The sequence below is a fragment of the Balaenoptera musculus genome, chromosome 14, assembly GCF_009873245.2.
Source record: "Balaenoptera musculus isolate JJ_BM4_2016_0621 chromosome 14, mBalMus1.pri.v3, whole genome shotgun sequence".
NCBI lineage: Eukaryota > Metazoa > Chordata > Mammalia > Artiodactyla > Balaenopteridae > Balaenoptera > Balaenoptera musculus.
Window position 1 is genome coordinate 47,240,682 of NC_045798.1, and position 15,822 is coordinate 47,256,503.

The 15,822-nt window shown below is 38.0% G+C and overlaps 1 protein-coding gene across 1 annotated transcript in view; it reads left to right on the forward strand.

Annotated features, from left to right (window-relative positions):
• DSG3 (desmoglein 3) overlaps positions 1 to 15,222 on the forward strand; it is a 111,840-nt gene extending 96,618 nt beyond the window's left edge. Inside the window, 8 exon segments of the mRNA XM_036874293.1 lie at positions 1,126 to 1,397; positions 2,549 to 2,688; positions 3,766 to 3,990; positions 5,658 to 5,915; positions 9,455 to 9,594; positions 9,898 to 9,961; positions 11,348 to 11,595; positions 12,528 to 15,222. Of these exon segments, the coding sequence (XP_036730188.1) occupies positions 1,126 to 1,397; positions 2,549 to 2,688; positions 3,766 to 3,990; positions 5,658 to 5,915; positions 9,455 to 9,594; positions 9,898 to 9,961; positions 11,348 to 11,595; positions 12,528 to 13,094 (1,914 nt within the window). The 3' untranslated portion in view covers positions 13,095 to 15,222.
• The last annotated feature ends 600 nt before the right edge of the window (positions 15,223 to 15,822 follow it).

Here is a 15,822-nt window from a genome sequence, read left to right on the forward strand (position 1 = left end):
TCAGAATTGCATCCAAGGCCTCTCAGCAGCCATCTCCCTATCACCTTCTGTAACTCTGGTATTTGCAAGTGCTTTCACTCTGCCTGAATAACTCCTCCTCAGCCCGAATCACTCTGCTCACATGAAAACCTCTCGGAAGCCTTTCCTGACTTTCTCCAGTACAAGTCTTCACTCGCTTTCACACATAGACTCTGTAATCTCTTTTGTCAATTACCCCTTATATTATAATGACCTATTTAAGCATCGTTCTCTTCTTCTCCAATAGGAAACACTTGAGCCCACAAAACCAGTCATTGCAAAGTTAAAACTCAAATCTGGATCTCATACCTTAATTATTTTCAGTTATACACAAATGTAACCTAAATGAACATTTCCTTATCCCATCACCCTTAAAAAATTTACTAGTGAATGGAAAAAACTATCCTGGGATACCTCAGGCCTTGATTTGGGCCACCTCAATAACAGGGTCAAACAAATAGGTAACACACAGGACTATCTGAAAATGGTTCTATGAAGAGTCGGTGGGCCACCCACTCACTGCTTTGCAGAGGCCTATTTGCCAACCAAGTTTATTAAGATAATTTATCTTTGCCAACAGGGAATTTTTAAAGCCAGAAAGGATATTATTGCACAGGAATCCAATAACTATTCTGTGAATGGACGTAGCTGCCATTTACAGGAATGTATTATGGGCCTTAATTAGTTCAGTCCTTACAACAATCTGATGAGGTAACAGTGTTTTACCAGAAGCAAAAAGTTGAGGATCAGAGATAGTAAATGTGCCCTGAGTCACATAGCTGTTAAGTAGCAGAATCAGGGTTCAAACCACGTTACCATAGAAAATTTGTGATTCTTCCCACTGTACCACACAGCCTGAAGAAACTATAAAGGTGTTTTGTTAGTCTATAAAGAAGTACTCTGCTTCATAAGTATCTGTTACCAAACTGAGGTTTCATGAGTTACAAATTCTAAAGGATTCTCATCACAGCATTACAATGATCTGTGAAACCGTTTCGCTGTATAGAAATAAAGGATTCATTCATAGCACGTAGCATAGAGCTCTCTTGTCCTCTTTCCAGATATTTTTGTGACGCCTCTTTCCTTCTAATTTTACTTTTACTCTAGTCTCTAGATTATGAACAACTACAAACTTTGAAACTTAATGTCACCGTCAAAAACAAAGCTGAATTTCACAAATCAATAATCTCTCAACATGGAGCCCAGTCAGTCCAACTCATAATCCAAGTAATAAATATGAGGGAAGGAATTATATTCCGTCCTCCTAGCATGATATTTGTTGTCCCAAAAGGCATAAGCGGTATATACCTGATCAGTTATATCGTGGGATCATATGAAGCCATTGATGAAGACACTGGCCAAGCTGCCTTAAATGTCAGGTGAGATTTTATTTTAATATTTTATTATTCCTTGAATTTTTTTTTATTTTATTGAAGTTTAGTTGATTTACAATGTTGTGTTAATTTCTGCTGTACAGCAAAGCAACTCAGTTATACATATATAATCTTTTTCATATTCTTTTCCATTATGGTTTATCACAGGATATTGAACATAATTCCCTGTGCTATACAGTAGGAACTTGTTGTTTACCTTGACTAGTTTTAATTTATAAACTATTACAAAATAACATCTAAACTATTCTGAGCCAAGGATACAAAGGGATACAAAGGCAGCCAACTCAAGGAACCATATAACTCAAGAAGAGGCATGCTATGAGCAAAGGTAGCATAAGCATAAGTTAAAGTGGAAACTAAGAAAACAATGACTTAACCTGTCTAGAGAGATCAGGAAAAAGTTTCATGGAGACTTTCAGTTGAGCCTTAAAAAGGAGTAGAATTTCACCAGAAGACCGTGGTGCAGTCAGATAGAACAGCACATACAAGACACATATGCCTAAAATAGTAGAGCACCATGCAAAGTAGCTGCTGCAGTATAAAGAACAAGGACACAGGGACTTCCGTGGTGGTGCAGTGGTTAAGAATCTGCCTGCCAGTGCAGAGGACATGGGTTCGAGCCCTGGTCTGGGAAGATCCCACATGCCACGGAGCAACAAAGCCCATGCGCCACAACTACTGAGCCCACATGCTGCAACTACTGAAGCCCACGCACCTAGAGTCTGTGCTCCACAAGAGAAGCCACCGCAATGAGAAGCCCGCGCACCACAACAAAGAGTAGCCCCCGCTCGCCGCAACTAGAGAAAACCCATGCAGCAACAAAGACACAACGCAGCCAAAAAGAAATTTAATAATAAAACAATAATAATAATCTTCATTAAAAAAAAGAACAAGGACACAGTTATTTTACTGAGCAGAGCAGAAAATTGAAAAACCAGGCTAACATATACTTAAGGATTATGAAATACTGCTTGTCTGTGCTAATATGTTAAGCTTCTGCTGCTTTTATAAAAGTATGTTTCATAGTCTTATATTAAGTATAGATATATTAAATACTAATGAGTCATTTTCATTAAATAGGTAACATTCCATGTTTGAAAAAAAAAAACCTATTCTTGTCTTCTATTACAAAACAGATACATCTTGGGACGTAATGATGGTGGTTTGCTAATTATTGGTTCAAACACTGCTCAAATCGAATTTGCCAAAACCATTCGTTGGGATGCTACTTTCATGGTTAACAAGACAATCACAGCTGAGGTCCTGGCCATTGATGGTAAGCAAAAATATTTCATTTTTAGAGAACTGTTACTCCAACTGGCATTTCTTGATGAATAGATGACTGTGATTATTAACATATTACCTTTATCATTAGATGAAGTTAATTATCTTAGGGGCTCTGGGTCTCAAGTCTGAGGTGGCTAAATCCAGGAGAAGACTGAGCATCCCAGCCTCTCACTTGAGTTTGTTGGACCAGTGAATTCTGTGTTTGGTCCTGTTGTTTGCTGTTGGGGCAGGAATTTCTGGGTTTGAGAAGGTGGATAAAGATTGAGACAGAAAGCCTGTCAGGGAAGCTCAGCTCAAATGTGAGGAGTCTTTGTGAGTTACTTACACACAGAGTGAGTTACTTACAGAGACCTCAAGCACTTATATCATTGAACAATAAAAATCTTTTGAAATGTTTTAAAAATAATATTCACTGACTATGTGTGTTTCCCTAAGTGTAAAATTAATTTATGCTCAAGGCGATCAGCAAACATAAAAATAAAACAAAAGAATAAACACCCAAAATCATATTATCTGGGAAAACAGAAAAAAGCACTAAGGGAAACAACAGAAATAATTCATAATCCCACCACTGAGAGATTTTTATTTTATTGTTTTTGATAGTCAACATTAAAAAATTTTTCTTCAATAAACTTTATATTTTGGGTAATAAAAATAAATCATAATTTATTCCAAATACTTTGGCTCAAGCTTTAGAAGCGAAAATATTTCATACAGTCTGGGCTCGTGCAGTAGGATACGTTTAAGAAAACTATTATTTTTATGTTGATTTCATTCATAATCAGTGAATTTATCATCTTATAGGTCTTGGTTCCAAGCATATTAAATTAATAGCCATGCTTCTAATCAAGACATCTGCCAAGTTGATAAATTTAAATTTGCTCTCAACAAGGTGTGGAAATTGGGTGACATCATTTTACTTGTGGGAATAACGAATACAATTTCTCACGAGTAGATACACTAATCTGGCTGCATGTGAGAGAAATTTTAAAGGTTTATTTATTTAGTTATTTTTTGTACAACTTGTTCTGTATATTTCTCTAACTCTAAAATGTTATTCTTATAGAAATAACAGGTAAAACTTCTACAGGCACCATATATGTCCAACTACCTTATTTTAACGAAAATTGTCCAATAATTGTCCCGGAAAAGGAAATAATCTGTAGTTCATCACCTTCCGTGGTTGTCAAAGCTACATTACGGGGCAAGGGTGAATATACTGGCCCCTACACGCTTTCGCAGAAGGAGAATACTACAGAACTGCCAGTGTGGGAGATCACAACACTTGATGGTGAGTACTTGTAAAGCTGCTTCCACAAATGAAAGTTGCTGCTTCTTTATATTTCCAGAAGGTTAAGAGAGAGTTCATTTGGGAGCAGTTCCTTTCCAAGAGTAGTTTTTAAAATTCTTTGTAATGAAGATGAGGTCCTAGCCTCATGAATTTCTTCTCTCTTCAGGAAAGAAAAGGGATGATATAATATAATATTAGCACTATTTAATATTTTCTGCTTGTCATGTGGACTCCAATTTTTGGATAGCTTTATATTTTTAATTTTTTATCTGTACCTTCACAGCACCCCAAAAAAATAAAAATAAGATTATAGTCAGGCACCTATTTTATTGCAGGGCTGTTTAGGTTTCTAAATACAGCCTTCATGTCTGCAGGCTGTCAACAGACATAAAGCATTGACGGTGTCAGCCTGCTCAAAGCTGTCACTAGTCGGTCACTAGTCAGGAATCTTGAGAGCATGGTGGACTGAAATTTGTAAACCTATTAGCCAATGGGCAAGAGCTAATCCATCCTTCCTTTTCTCCTAACCTTTATCATGCTAATTTCACGTTTCCTCTGTTTTCCAGGAGTCTCACGGAAAAAGCCATTAGACAATAAGAATCTTCTCCCTTTTAGGATTTTATAATGACCAGCAGGCCACTTCAAATCCTTTGTAAATGAACTCACTTATCTCTAGCTCTTTTCTGAACTAATCTTGCTTCCTTTCATGAATGTGCTTACTCTGTGGTACCCTAGTCACAGGGATCTGCCATTGCCAGAGTCACCAAAGGCATCTTGTTCTCCGTGGCCTTCTTTCCTGGGGTCTTACTGATCCTGGTGTAGGGATCTAGCTCCAAATTGTGCATGTAGCCAAATGGGTTTACCAGACACATGTCCAGCGAAAAGCCTACAAAAGAAACATCGTAGAGAGACAGGACCTGGCACTAGACACGCCTGTGTGGGTGAGGGTGGGCAAGGTAGCAGTGGTTGGACGAGGTGGATCGGGCACAATGTCAAGGGGCATGGTGGGGTCAAGAATGATTCAAGGGATACAACCCTACAGCTTATGAGAGCTGCTGCTGGAGCCCACTTAAGGGAGAGCATAACAATGAAGAATGGAGAACGATCATTGCTCTTGAGTCAGAGAAGCAACAGGCCTTCACCACAGGGAGTCCCATACAACTGGCATTAGGCTCATGGGTTGAGGACCGACAAGAGCAGCTGACGTAGCAGCAGCCAAAGCAGAAACTCAGTCTTGATAAGTCAGACACAAAAGCCTGGAGTGAGGCGGAAGGGATACATTCAGAGGTCTACACCAGGGTCCAGGGGTTGGTGCAGACGTACAGAAGAGTGGTTAAGTCCCAGAAGAAGGAGGCCTGGGATTTAAATGATGCCCATCTCCCCTCGTCTTTTGGGGGAAAATCAAGATAGGACTGAGTTTTCACGGGGGAGAATAATGGGCCCATCTGGGGCAGACAGGAGGACAAGGAGGCAGTACAACCCCATACACCCACTGATCTCCGATAGCCCTCATATCTGCTCAAGCCTCACCCTACTATTTGTGACAGTGATGTCTATGGCAACTGTGGTTCTGTTCACCAAAAAGAAAAAAAAAACCCATAGTTTTCAGAGCAAGGAGCAAGATACGCCTTGTCCTACTGCTGATTTGTTTGGTTGTTTCCCTTCAGCCAACTCTGCAATGCTACGAGGCACACAGCAGGTATCTCCCGGTGTGTACAGAATCTCCCTGGTCATCGTGGACAGCAAGGGCATGTGGTGCGAGACCCCGGAGAGCTTGGCTCTGGAAGTCTGTCAGTGTGACAACAGTGGCACCTGTAGAAATTTGACCCCGACCAAAACCCCTTATCTGCCTACTGAAGAGAGGCCTGTTAGGCTGGGGCCTGCCGCCATCGGCCTGCTACTCCTCGGTCTTTTGCTGCTGTTGTGTGAGTATGCCGCATCATCATTCCGCTTGCACCGGGTGTCAGCACATGCAGAGGCCTTCCCGCTGCATGCACAATGCATTTCCGCAGTTGTTTTACAGGCAAAGCTGGGGGAAAATGGCATTTTCAGGAAAAATCAGAAATGTTTAAAGCTAACACGTCACCTGCCAACAATCTGTATTTATAATACAGAAAAGCAAGTCGTATATGTTAGACATATAGAAAACAGCATGAGAGATTCAAGAAGGAAAAAAATGAAGCATGAATAGTCTACACACTGGCCATGATGTTCATGGTCAAAATAATGACTTTATCCATGAGTGTGGCACTTTCTAAAATGTCTTTTCCATATACAAATCTCATGAAATTCTAAAATAAAATAGAACCCTGACCAAATAAAATTAGGGAAAATATATATCATAAGCCTTGAGCTTTACAATGCACATAAATATATCACAGACTCTGAGAAGTTATTGCTTAATCTAGAATTTCCTCAGAATAGCTTTCTACCTGAAAATATACTCCTGTAAGGCTCTCATACTTAATATATTAAGTTTATTGAACACATTGAGGGAAATTACATACATGTATTATTTTTCAATAAAACTAAAATTTATTTTTTTTAATAGGTAGGTTTCAAAAAGTTACACTTAAAATCGTGTGAATCAATTAGTATTTTGAATGTAACAAGTCTCTATTTAAAAGAACTTCATGGCAAATTCTTATAGTATAAATAAAAGAAATCCTTGATAAATTCACAGTCACTTCCCTAATTTATTATAGAACCATAGATTTTTAGAGTTAAAAAGATTATTCAACCTCTTAATTTAATTTGTTTTAATTTATGAGATATTTTTAAGCCACAAAGAAGAACAGAAAATTGCCATGACAAGCACAAATATAACCACAACTCAGACTTAACAGATATTAATATTTGCACACATATAATCATATAACATATAACCATCACTCAGACTTAACAGACATTAATATTTGCCATATTTATTCAGATCTCTTTAAAAAAAAGAAATAAATTGCTATCCATACATTTAGTGGCCTCCTACACATGCCATATATTCTCCTTCCTCTTTCCCCTTAAGTGTTTACTATTCTAAAGTTATCATGCATCATTTCATTTAATAGCTGAAACTGACACTCAGAGTTTCAGTTTTCCAATGTCATGATTAGTCAATTTCAAAACCAAAAATTTTTCAAGTACCTGTATATGAGTCTTTATGGTACCTTCCAAGAAAGGGAACTTGATTCTGGTTTTCATGTAGTAGTAGATTTATGCATGTCTAACTCTATGGAAAACATATACCATGATAGAGCTGTAATATATTTAATAATATAATATAAAATAAAAGTGAACACTAAGGAATATTGCAGAGGTTTCACAGACTCAGGGGAATCGTCCATTTGAGCCTTGGAAAATGAGTAGGATATAGCAAGTACAAAAAGAGGGAAAGGTGTTTCCAAAGGGTAACAGCATGAGCCAAAGCCAAAAAATGCTTGGCAGGTTTTAGGAAGCACACAGCCTTGGGAGGCTAAAGCAAGGGGAAATTGTGGAGAGTGAAGGAGTTGAAACTGGAGAATGCTTTGGGACTAGTTTGAAAGAGCTTACACACACATGGAAAGGAGAGTTGCTGAGAGTATTTGAATAAAAGACTAACACGATCATATTTGTATTTTAGAAAGATAACATTGGCACAGTGTGTACTGTAAATTAAAAAGGAAAGAACAGTTTTTTTTAGGAGGTTATTGTAATAGTTCACAAGGGATGATGGAGGCCAGGTTTTGAGCCATGGCATAAGACTGGAAAGGAAAGAATTGATGTGCAAGGCACGATGCGGGTACATGGAGAGGATCTGGAGACAAATGGATGGGAAGAGTGGAACAGAAGTCCAGATGCACCACTGAATTTGGCTGCTACTGAAACCATTAAATGAAATTGAAAATATCAGAGGAAGCACAGATAAGTAGGGTGGCAATGATAAGTCTGATTTTGAAATGTTGAATTTTGAGGTATGCATCTATCCTCTAGGCTACTGTACAGGATGGCTGTATAGTAGCTGTGGCTCAGGATGACAGTCAGAGGTAATATACTCCATTATTCCCACAATCACGTTTGCTTCATGTGAAATATCACCATTTGCAAAATGTCGTATCTTGAATTTTGGGCAGGACAGAACTTTCTCTGGATGCATATGTAAAAACATAATACATATTGCACACACAATGATAAACAAGATTTCTAAAAGACTATTATGGCCCTCTTAAAAATACTGACCATACAGATATATATTCATCACTTTTCAAAACTAATTTGTCCATTTATAATATTCAACCCTTCCCACACATTTAACAAAGTCATAGAATTAAGAATGGCAATAAGTAAAGAAAACCTTTAGAAGTATCACTTATATGAACATTATGTTAAACTTTGAGAAAATGTATTATGTCCAACTTATTTTATTTTATATACTTGGCCTAATTTTTTTCATTTATGTATATATAAAATATATAAAACTGACCTAATTTGTACAACTGATGTAGCCCATCCAAACAATACTGGCAAGTCCTCATGGCACTCAGTACCATCCTTTATCTATATTATCTCATTTAATCCTCACAGCAATCTATGAGGTAGATACTATATATTCTCCCATTCTTTGGATCAGTTAATGGAGGCAAGAAAAGATGACATAATTTGTCCAGCTGGTGTATGGTGGAACCAAAACTCAAACCCTAGAAGTCTGACTCCAGAGGCTATATACTCTTAAATCTCTCACTAAGCTGCCAGTAAGTGAACAGAATTCAAACATTAGGATTCAGGCGGCCTCAGCAGGCCAAAGGTGGAGGTGTGGTCACTGACTACCTAGACCGAGAAGTGCCTCCTTTCTCTCTTGGCCCATTAGCCTGAGAATGATGTTAATCTTTATTGCTAAGATGTGACTGATAAGCACAGAAAGAATGGTTATTACCCAGGCAGGAAGGCCCCTCCAAGCTAAGAATTCCTAAGTCACAATTAAGAGTGCAATGATATTAGATCATCACTCGAGTTGCTGAGGGAGTTTGCAAGTTAATGGCTATTCTCTAAGAGATCATTAGAGACCAGATTACCAAATCACTATAATGCCCACCTAAAATCTTGACTCTTCAGGTGTGTATTCACTTGACACCATACACATAGCCTCAACATGTACAAATAAATGCAATAATAAAAAAATATATATGACGGAAAATGATTGAGGAACTGAATGGCCACCTTTATCATTCATCAAACAGTGCCTATTTTAAGAAAACAATATACTTGTCTCAAGAATAATCTGATCTGTCTCCTTCAGTTTCATAATCATGTGAAATTTTAGTATGCTTAATTTACCAAATTTTATTTTGTAGAAACTAATTTTGCTTTCTATTAGATTATCCATAAGCGTTAAAAAATACTGTATTTTCTTTGTAATGTTTCTGACAATTGCCATGTCAAATTGTTTCCAAGTGATTCAAATGTGCTGATATTTTGTTTTCCTATATACTAGTGGCCCTCCTTCTGCTGCTGACCTGTTACTGTGGGACCGGTCCTTTCAGGGGAGTGACCGGTGGATTCAACCCAGTGCCTGATGGTTCAGAAGGAACAATTCGTCCGTGGGGAATTGAAGGAGCCCAACCTGAAGACAAGGTGAGGATACACTTCGTAAAACATTTATTTCAATCATACAGAACAAAATTCGATTTATATTCATATAGAAAAAGAGGTAATGGGGTATAAAAATGATACTCCTGACCCTCAAGGACTCATGAGAGTCAGTACTAAAATGAATGGAGCCTTTTAGGATCTTAGCTCTTCAGATGTCAAATCATAAAAATGGTTACTCCTGGAAGAATTTGGAATTCTTGTAATGTCTCCATTTGCATATCTTACTTATATTGGTGAAATCTGGATAATTTTTAAATGTATTTATTTTTTGCATATGGTTTGTAGGAAATCACAAATATCTATGTGCCACCTATAACTGCCAATGGAGTTGATTTCACAGAAAATTCTGGTAAGTGAACATAAAATTTATTTTTGAAAGCAATAATGGGTTAAATAAGAAATATTGAAAAATAAGAAATGTTCTAAATTCTTTTCTTAATAATTTGCATATTTGTGCACATACTGAGAGATGTTACCCCTGAAATAGGGTTTCAATGAAATGGTTTACTGTTAGTATATCAGTCAATTCTGTGACCTAGCTCTGGCTTCAATAAGTTCATTTGTCCACTGATGTCACCATTTTTTACTAGCTGAAGATTTGTTATACTTTTCCAAACTTTAATAAACTGAAGTAGAGCTCTCAGGGGGTTAAATTATTAATTTGTTAATAAGCAAAGATTTCACACATACAGGAAAATGTAAAGGAAAATATAACAAACACTATGTACTCACCACCCAACTTTGCCTATCAACATTAGTAATATTTGCAGTTAAAGCCTCATGTGTGCACATCCTAGGTCTTGTTGCCCTTCTTCCTTCCCCAGAACTAACAGGATCCTGATTTGAGTTCAATTACCAATTCTTATATTTAATCATTATGGGACAAGGATCGCTTATTTGTCATATAGGTGAAATTATTTATTTCTTTGGTTTACCAGATGACTATTTTATTCATCTTATCTCAATGCTACAACTAAGGTGTAAACTAGAACCATAAGACCTAATGCCTAATATTCAATTTTTTCTTAATTCCATGCTTAGCAATAGATTGTTTTTAAATGTCCAGCCTGAAAAATCCGCATAAGATCTCCCCCAAAAATGTAACTGTCTTTATCAGCTACCTTAATCCTTAATCCTTACCTGCTTCTCCCATTATAATTACATAGCAAAAACTATATTCAGAATTTTCTAGAAAAAATAGCTTTCCATGAAAATGTAAAAGTAACAGGCAAAATAGTCACAGCTTATTAAATTTTCATTAAGCACCAAGACACCAATTAACACCTGCTAATTTGCATGATTACATTATGTATGTTTCCTCTTTGGTTTCCATATTGAGCCAATATGACAGCTTAATTACAATTTCTTTTTTCCTGAAAACAAACAAGCATTGCATTAGAAGCTTTCCATTGCTGTGTGCTGAATATTCTGTTTTTACTTTTCCATTTCTGGCCGTTGTCACTGAAAATCTATTTCCTTTGTATATTTTTCAATTAGCATGTTTTCAGAGCTATTTCATCTGCTAATATCCTCTGTTACGTCCTCACCTCCTCTGTTACTCTCACATAACAGACTGCGGGATGTTCTTATCACCTCGAGTCATAAAATTGTATTTTCTCCCACACACTTGCTTTACTTGGCAACTGCTCACGGATATCAAAGACCAGGAAACAAAACAAAACAAAACAAAACAAATCACAGCATGAGATGTTATCGAATTTTCTCCTGTTTTTAGAAGTTCGTACAAATACATACGCTGGAGGGACGGTGGTGGAAGAAGCTTCGAGAATGGAAGTGGCCACCAACCCTGGAGCAGCTTCAGCATCTGGAGCTGCTGCAGAATTCGGAGCAGCCGCTGGACTTAGCAACGATTCCACAGGACGGTCCGGAACGATGAGAACAAGGCATTCCATGGAAGACACCAACAGGGACTATGGTGAAGGGGCAATAAACATGAACTTCCTAGACTCCTACTTTTCTCAGGTAATTTGGTGGAAAACTTTGTGGCTTTGTTATCTTGTTTACATTAGAGATCTTTCTACTTGACTCTACTTCAGTTTTACAGTTCGTTTGTTTGCAGCTTGGTGAAATACAAGAAAAAAAAAGTAGAGGCTCCTTGTAGAATAATACAGATAACCTAAGATGGCTGCCAAAATCAGGCTACTGGTCAAAAGGAAGAAGGGGCCGGTAGACATAAGATGAGAGAATATGGCACCTCATTCCTCCAACTGGAATAACAACAGAAAGCAAAACCTTTTGCATTTCAGATCAGCAGCATCCTCTTTAGGAATACAAAGCAGCTTATTTTCTATTTCCAATACCATGAAGTATGTCAGAATACATCTGCAAACATTTTTCTGAGAGGGTTATAGATAGTATTCTTCACGTTGTCAAGGAGTCCATGTCCAAAAATGTTGAAGAACCATTGAATTAATGACCCAAACATAAAAGGGGGAACAAGGGCTGTGGTCCAAGATTAGGTGAAGTGTCAGGAAGCATAGAATCAAAATGGGACAAGGGTGCAAGAACAGAGAGGACTTTGGGAGGCAGGTTGCTTGCCTCTTGGTTGGTGCATCTTTAGAACGGATCTCACCTACAGTTTCGGTATCAGAACTGGCAAGTGCTGGCATCTAGCCTGGTAGAGCAGATGAAAGCTGACACTGCGTGTGAGGAGAGACTGGCGGGAAGGGCTTGTTTAGGATGAGGATTCTAGGAATATTCCGGGGTGTGGCATGGGCCCTATTTACGGGTCAGGCTCTCACAAGATTGCTGATATAGAGGGTGCCCTTACTTCTATGGATTACCTAAGTCACGCATTCTTGATCAAACCTTGAGTTCTAAGAATGGTATAATATTACATTCTTCCACTGGGTGTCTCTTATGATTCATTTTTTCCCACTTTTCTCCACCTTTAGAAAGCATTTGCCTGTGCCGAGGAAGACGATGGCCAGGAAGCAAACGATTGCTTGCTGATCTATGATAACGAAGGAATGGGTGCCCCTGGTTCTCCCATCGGCTCCCTGGGTTGTTGCAGTTTTATTGCTGATGAGTTTGATGACAGCTGCTTGGACTCACTCAGTCCCAAATTTAAAAAACTTGCAGAGATAAGCCTTGGGATGGATGAAGAAGCCAAAAACTCTCAGCCACCCACCAAAGAGAGCGGTTCTGGGATTGAATCCCGTGGCCAATCCGTACAAGTCCAGCAGTCAGAATCTGTTAGGTACCAGACTTTGTCAGGCAGCCAGGGAGCGTCTGTTTTGTCTGCTTCTGGCTCTGTCCTCCAGCCAGCCATTTCCATCCGTGACCCTTTGCAGCATGGTGGCTATTTGGTAACGGAGACTTGCTCAGCTTCTGGTTCCCAAGTGCAGTCTTCCACTGCAGTCTTTGATCCACTTCTCACACAAAATGTAATAGTGAGGGAAAGAGTGATTTGTCCCAGTTCCAGTGTTCCTGGAAACCTACATGGTCTGGCAGAGCTATAAGGGTCAGGTAGTAAAATCTGTACAGAAGATCCTTGTTCCCTTCTGATGTGACCAGAATGAACTGGAATTATATACTGGCCAAATATGGATATGTGAACCAAATTATTCAAAATAGCATAGCAAATCTCACAGTATTGGTCTGATTTGGCACTTATTTGCTACTCTCATAAACTGATCATGATTACAGTCTAAATCGTCTAGTTTATATCCCCAAACTGGATGTGTTGTCACTCTTACTTCTCAAATACTATTCAAGGCCTAGTAAATCTTAATGCTTTACAAAAAATCTTGAGATCATATTCAGTGGGAAATTTTCCTAATAATTTTTAAACTGCAAATGCCATGTGTTTTAGTGGATTAAGTGCTTGGAGTCAAGAGCCCCAGTTGTTGAATCTTTCACCTTTTCTTATATCATTAATAATGATATGTCATAAGGTCTTTGCTAAAGCATTTTGAGCTGCTTGGAAAAAAAGGAAGTAGTTGCAATTGAATTTTTGCTATCTTCTTGGTGCTGGGAGACCCTGGGTACATCTTTTGCTCAAGCTAATGGTATTGGTTTATGCATTAAACTCGCTGCATCTATATTCCTTATATTCTCACAATAAGACAATTTTGAAATAGAAGTATCACAGAAAACTTAGGAAAGTTTAGTATGGTATAAATATTTTGTGTTTTTTTAAATCACCTTGAAAGGATCTACCTAAAGAAAATATTTTACATTAAGCTCCTCCCTACACACTTCTCAGTAACAGTAATCCTGTGTTAATAGTCTTTGAAAATTACTCTTTATTTTTTAAATGTCAGTAGGTAGCTGTAACTTACATATCACTTACAGTGTTGTTTATCATGTTAACCGTGTCTACAGACTTCACGGGAATACAAAACATGGCTTTTCTCATAAGCAAAAGAGGCCTCTGACTAGAATAACACAGAGTGAAATTTGTGAATGTGTATTATACACAGTGTTTCTGGTCAAAAAAGGATACAGAAAGGAATTATCAGTAACTCTGTTTTATTAAGCCTCACTCCTTTTAAATTAAGCTGCTACCGCAATTTAATTCTTGAGCATAACAATGTTAGGTAAGCGACGGCTTAGAATATGTCATTTCAGGGGTATTATCCTGATGGCAACGCAGTTCTTCAAATCATTTCTGATCATTCAAGGTCTTCAGCCTTTAGCCCATAGAGAGCACCCTACCTCTTATCAACATTTTTGTCCTTAACTGAGTCTTTACAAGGTCATTGTCTGGCTCTATGCTCTGTTATCTCTAATTGTATATAAAATACTCCTTTCTGGTTTTTGCCATATTCAAAACCTCTATTTGTTTTTTAGACGGAATGCAAAGTAATGAAGCGTTTGTTTTTTAACCCAGAAGGGTACAGTCCTGAGGGTTCCTGGGGGTGGGGGGGAAGAAACCCCCTAAATATCCTTACATCTAGCATTCTTCCCTCTCCCTGGTGCCATGACCACCAAGAAGGCATGTGCTAAGACAGCCCGAGAAGCACAGACAATCTGTTCTTCCAAGACTAGGCAGCTGTGGCAACAAGGCTTGCAGGGTGCCCATCTTGAAGTGAGGGGAGCTAGACCCTTTGGAGCAGCCTGCCAGGTCCTGAGGAAGTCACCTTGCTATTACCACTAGGGCCTCTTCTCAACAGAGGGGTCTTGCTCTGGGATCTAGAACACACAGAGTTGACTTGTGACTCTTGTTTATGCATGAGAATTAAATTATAATCAGAATAACCCTTGTTCCAAGTTCAAATGTGTTTTCAGGATCCTCAAAGTATTTTAACATTGCCTCTTAAAATCCAACTTATGAAATGGGAATTTTGCTTCGTTGTCAAACTGCAGAGGAAACTATGCCATAGTAGTAAAGACTAATAAGGGAAAAATTGAAATTAAAGGAGTTTTAAAATAAAAATAGATCAATCTTGTCTAGAAGGACCTAAAATTGATTTGCCATGTAAACGAAATTCAAAGCAAAAATGTATCTGTATTTTTTCACTAAAAATAAAAATTGTTTTCAACAGAAAAACTTTTTAAAAACTGTCTTTTGACTTAATGTATTATAATTTTTAAACAGTATATACTAAAACTTTAAGTCAAACATTGTTATAATAAAACTGTTTTGCAACAAATTTATGAGTACTTCCTTAACCATTTAGCAAAAGCTGAACTACTCTCTGCAGTTAATAACTGTTAAGAAATATGATGTAAAAAAGAGATTGCACATGCATTTTTATCAGTATTCTACATTGTTTTTCTAGCTGATACTTTTTCTGCATCCTCCCAGGCAGGAAGGAAGTACTGGGGGACTCAGGATCTCTTCTTCGGGTAGAAATAGTGCTGGATAAGGTGCTGGACGAGGTCAGGGCAGACTTATTAACTGGATGATTTAACTCATTTATTATTTGTTTGGTAATTTGGAATGGTCTGTCAGGCAAAAAAAACTGACATTCTATGAAGACTCAGAGAGAAGTTGAAGTAAAGAGAAGGTAAGGTTTCCAGCCTAACATGGTGACCAAAATGTACCATGACCTTGGTGACAGCCATCAGCCCCTGCAGTGAGTTTGTCTCCCAGTAAATGCCTATTATTTTTATGTCTTCCTTTAAAGGGATGCCACAAAACAACTCCCTTCAGAACTCAGATCTTGCTTTGGTTGACCCTCCTCATTCTTAAATGCAGACAATTCAACCTGGACCTGGGGTATGGGGAGCAGAAACTGGATT